The 5,417-nt window shown below is 45.7% G+C and overlaps 1 protein-coding gene across 2 annotated transcripts; it reads left to right on the top strand.

Moving 5' to 3' along the window:
- The first annotated feature begins 307 nt into the window (after positions 1–307).
- Positions 308–5,352, top strand: ndufaf3 (NADH:ubiquinone oxidoreductase complex assembly factor). 2 transcript variants are annotated; one of them, XM_079889634.1, is made up of 5 exons: positions 308–1,233; positions 2,363–2,784; positions 2,870–2,936; positions 4,972–5,072; positions 5,151–5,352. In XM_079889634.1, exons 2-5 carry the CDS (start codon positions 2,575–2,577, stop codon positions 5,244–5,246), a joined length of 474 nt encoding a protein of 157 aa, XP_079745760.1. In that variant the 5' UTR covers positions 308–1,233; positions 2,363–2,574; the 3' UTR covers positions 5,247–5,352. The 2 variants fall into 2 exon arrangements, with proteins under 2 accessions (XP_079745760.1, XP_079745759.1); XM_079889633.1 differs by having other exon boundaries at positions 319–441; positions 2,589–2,784.
- Positions 5,353–5,417: the final 65 nt, after the last annotated feature.

Raw genomic sequence — 5,417 nt, forward strand, 5'->3', positions numbered from 1 at the left:
CATGTGAAAGCGCGAGTCGGTGAATCGCAGCCCGTGTCCCGTAAACACGTCCGCGGGCGCGCGCACTGGCTGTCACGCGCCCTGCAGGAAAAATAATCGTGCTCAGAGTCTGTCCAGCTGATTCACGTTAATCACAGAGATTGAATATTATTGTTGGCATGCTGGAGCCTAAATAAAACAAAAGCTGAAAACTGAAATGTGAAAGAGAACACAATCATATACAGGGGTATGAAGCTGTTAGATTTTAAACATAAAGAAATGCAGGGGAGATATGTCATCCTGCGACGGATGTTGTGTGTGCCAGTCAAATGTGTCCGTGTGCACGCGAGCGCGTGCGTGAGTTCCGCGCGTCATGGCCGCTACGAGCTGCGCGAGGTTGCTGTCCCCGCGATGCGTTCACGGACTCCGGCTCGGTTCCAGGGTTCTTCCAGCTCTGACCCGGTAAACCTGTTGCAGCAGTTGCGAGTGAATGTGCTTGATGCGGTGAATCACTCTAGTGTGCTTGACAGTGTGTAGTATACTGTATAGTACGTGAAAGAATATTAGAGCAGTATATGCTACATTGTCACATGACCCTTTCATATTAGGTTTAATTAGCATGCTTAAGTCGTGTCCAGCTATCTCAGAAGTAAAATTATTTCTATATAAATAATACAATAGTTTAAAATCTTGTATGAAAAAAATGTAAGTGTTGTCAGTCTTAAATAATGAGTCAAGAAAGAAATGTCAAAGTCACGGCTGATGTGCTACTTATGCAGACTAATTCACTTAATTCATTTAAAAAATAGAAGGTCAAGTCAAGCGCATTGCATTATGGGATACAGTGTTCAGTGCAGATCGCTCTGTTGTGTCCTGGATGAATCACATGTGGAAGATTCACATTTACGGCTGAAATCTGGTGATTTCAATAGGAATCCACACAATTGCAACTTTCGCATGAGATCGAATGAGATCTTTTATTATACAATGCTGTAAATGGAAGAAAAAAAACATGCTGTTTTGTGCATGTATCTTTAAATGCAAATGAGCTGCTGCCCCGCCCCCTATCCAGTTTTTTGTAAGTCCTAATTCAGGGAACAGACACAGTCTCTATATGATGATAGCTAGGTGAAAGAGGCTCTATGTGATGGGATTTATCTGACCTGGGTGACGTGAGGCCGCTAGCAGACGGTCGGTTTAGCCAGTCTCTGCTTCCTGACCTGAGCCCCAGATTGTCATGTTTGAGCTCTAATGGTGTGTTCACACCAAACGCGAATATGCGTCTGGCGCGAGTGATTTCAATGTTAAGTCAATAAGACGCGTTTACGCGCGTCTGGAGGTCTTGCTGCGCGAATGAGGCGTTTAGCGCGGCGCGGTAGACGCGAATTCGCCTCATTCGCGCGTCTAGTTTGCGCGAATGACACGGATTGAGCGTCTCGCGCGTTAAGCGCGAATTGTGCTTTTTGTGCATTCACGCGTTTGACGAGAATTCGCGTCTGCCGCCCGAGTTGAAAAATCTGAACTTCTGCGTCAATTCGCGCCGCGTTAACCAATCAGAAGCCTGCTTGCTGCTGTCACGTGGTGAAGTGACGGTTTATAATGTTATTTTATGTTTGGCCTCAATACATTATTTTGTAATATGACTAAAATGCACAACAAAGCAAATCTTTAACATAAAAACTCGATTTCAATATGAGAGATACTCATTTTGTACTTAATGCTATTTATTCCATATCTATTCTGGATTATATGAAACTTTATTAATCTAATGTAAAGACAACAAACACAATTTAGTGTATAAAAACTTTTTTAAAAAATCACAGGACAGGTTTCACTTTTGGAGGCTGCCTCCATTTATTATCAAAACAAAAATAAATGACAGATTAGTGCGGGCGAGGGTGAACCTCACGCCGGGCTGTACAGCGCGGGCTCGTCATGCAGCGACCACTCGAGGCCGAGGCCTTATACGGCCTACGCTGTCCTCGTCAGCGTCCTCACCGTTAGGTCCACCAAACCTACCTCCTGGAGCAAACTGTGAAACTCCTGAAACCCTCCGGAGGGTTTGGTGGACCCGAGTACAGCGACGATGTCCCCTACGCAGCTGTTTCTGCTCTCCAGAGCATATACGAGCGGTGATTCTCTCGATTAATGCTAATGCTAATGCTCGATAAACATCTAAAAAAGATGGCCGCCAACGGGTTTCGAAACTTTCGCCTCCGGATTTCGCCTCTGACGCACGTATATTTCGCTTCAAACTTTTGATTTTATGCGCGTCAATTTCGCTCTTGACACGCGAATGCACACAAAGTGGTCACGCGTATAACTAGACGCGGCAGGCGCGAATTTTGACGCATATTCGCGTTTGGTGTGAACGCAGCATAAGACTATGTGCCATATTACTAGAAAGAAGAGCAGCACCATCCCAGGAGGGATGAATACCATCTCTTTTCAACAGGTCAGGTTTGCCCCAAAAACTTTTCCAAGTGTCTATGAATTCTGTTATTTTGCGGACACCACTTAGACAGCCAGCCATTGAGTATCTCATCACTCCGGCGAACAGGAGTGCGGTCCCCTTCATTGCTCCTGTAATGTGTGATGTGCTCCTGCAGAGCGGCCCCGGTGCGCAGCCACAGGCTCGGCCCCGCTGACGACGAGCTGTACCAGAGGACCTCCGTGTCCGTGATGCAGAAGGAGCCGGACGGGGCCGCCATCATCTACAGCTACAGCCCCAGAGGGTTCAACGTCAGCGGCAACCGCGTGCTGGGCCCGTGTGCCCTGGTGCCGCCCGCCATCCTGCAGTGGAACGTGAGCTAGCGGCCGAACGCTGCACACATACTCATGCTTCACGCTAGCCTCGCGCTCACCGCTGTGTGTGTGTTTGCTGTCGCAGGTGGGCCATCACACCGACATCACCGCCGAGAGCTTGTCTCTGTTTCATCTGCTGGAGCCGCGCATCGGTGAGCAACACACACTCCTGCACACCAGCAAACACACACTCCTGCACACCAGCGCCCCCTGCTGTCCTCAGTGTGCAGAGCCACACACTCCTGCACACCAGCGCCCCCTGCTGTCCTCAGTGAGCAGAGCCGCTAGATGACGTAACGCTCCACTTCACATCTGTTTTCTCTCCTAATCTGAGCTCACACACTCTTTTACATATGTTCTGTCAGACAGCGAAACCACTATGAAATAATGACTGGCTACATGTTAACCAGCAGTTTTTTTTTTAAAGTCGGTAATCTAGCGACAGAGTTGCAGAGTTGTGAACACTGGTGTGTGTGATGCTGAAGCTGTGCACTGATGATACTGTAGTGCTCTACTGTAAAGGCTAGGAGTCAGTATGCAGCAGGGTTATGTTATCATCAATGAGACACTACTATTATAGTTTTTGTGTCTGTATTTTCATTATTTTAGTTAAAATTTTGTTGTTTGACTTTTACTAGTGTTTGTTTTTAAAAAAAATATGTTTGTATAGTTTTTAAAGGGATACTTCAGGATTTAGCATTAAGCTTTGTATTAGTAGAAAACCTGTAGTATTTTCGAATTACCCTGCTTTCCACCCTCATATCCCCCTGAGACAAGAGATTTATGTATTTTTTGTCTGGAAAAAATCCTCCGATGACGCAAAAATCGTCATTTTGCGTCATCGGAGGATTTTCTGGCCAGAGGCTAAAGACTACAGCCAGTAGATGGCGTTGTTCCGCATGTTTTCAGCCCGCCCATAGAGGGTGGGATCTCACTCACAGAATGTACACAGTGTCAGCCGTCTTTCTTTGGAAGCTAAGCTAGCAGGCTCTTGTTCTGTGGAGAAAGCTTAATAGTAGGAGAAAGCTGAGTAAGTAGGGGTTTCCATCCTCCTTTTCTCGGACTTGTCCCGCGGGCAAGATCGTTCAAAATGTCCGGGATTCAGCTTTTGCTTTCTGTGGTCGCCATTCATTGTTTAAGTTACATGCACACCTTTTGTTTCAATCTAACTGAATTCATTCCAAATGGTGAATCTGAATGTAGTGTTTACATGAACGCTAAACAAGTGATCGGTTGATGTGCGTTTTACCATTGCTAAGAAAAGACTGCTCCTCCGTGAGAGATGCGAGACCCGGCGCGTCTCAGTAATGACGCCACCGGTCTCGCGCCGTTCTCCCGCGGCCGTCAGCCTCGTCCTGCTCGCCACAGTAAACATGATGAATGGCGACTGTAGAACGCAAAAGCCGAATCCCGGACATTTTCGGCGATCTCTAAATCCCTGGCAAACTCATCACGTAGGCTAGCCTTGTTGTTTGTTTCCAACTGCGCTCCCTTACCGGTAGGCGTGGCCTCCTAAGGCAGCGAAGCAAGTGCATTCTGGGAGTTGTTGTCTTTCATCCACATAAGCCAAAAATACATTTTCTGGCTTTTCTCAGTCTAGAAAGCTCCAAATTGAAAAATTTCTTCACATTTCTTCTACTTAAATGACCTATTTTAAATACACATTCATCTTCCCAGAGGTGAAGTATCCCTTTAATGAATTTCTATTTCAGTTTTAATTATTTTAGTACATCAAGTTAAACTAAATGAAAATGAGAACGGTCACCTTGGCAACTAGCTGAAATAAAATAAGTTTTTTTATATTTTATTTCATTTCTAAGGAGCCCCATACATGATATTCAGAATTAAATATGTATGTCGTGGCCACAAATAAACAATTCGTTCCCACAACAGCACGTTTACTAATTCGTTCCCTTGTTTTACTAAATCATGGCAACGGTATAATAATTAGTTCCCTCGTTTTTAAACGTAAATCGGCCGTACGATATAATTCATTCCCTCATTTTAAGTAAATCATGTGCACGATATAGTGATTTGTTCACAATGTCCACATCGTAATAATTTATTCCCTTGTTATTGTTCAATCGAAATATATTTTCCCCTTATGTGTATTTCAGTTAATGATTATTTTATTTCAAGCAATGGAAATTATGTTTTAGCTAACAGTCACTGTGGATGATGTTGCAGAGGTCCTGGTTGTGGGGACGGGAGCTCGCACTGAGCGTCTGGATCCAGGCGTGCTGGAGTTCCTGAGGAAGAAAGGCATCGCAGTGGAGGTTCAGGACACGGTACACGCCTCACGCCCTCCACACGCGATTAAACATCACGCTAGCGCAGGCTAACCGTCTGAAACCCTTCTCTTGCAGCCGAACGCATGTGCGACGTTCAACTTCCTGTCCAGCGAGAGACGATTGGTGGCAGCCGCTCTGATCCCCCCCCCACCCTCGAGCGCCGGCGAGTGAGGGTCACGTCTGGTGATGTCATTTCCTCTTGTGTGTCACGTGACCTCTGTAAATGTCTTTATGCTGATGAATGTAGAGTGAATACAGATTAAAGGTATTAAACACTTGTGTGTGTGTGTGTGTGTGTGTGTGTGTGTGTGTGTGTGTGTGTGTGTGTGTGTGTCCCAGATT

This window comes from Squalius cephalus, assembly GCF_949319135.1.
Source record: "Squalius cephalus genome assembly, chromosome: 13".
Classification (NCBI taxonomy): Eukaryota; Metazoa; Chordata; class Actinopteri; order Cypriniformes; family Leuciscidae; genus Squalius; species Squalius cephalus.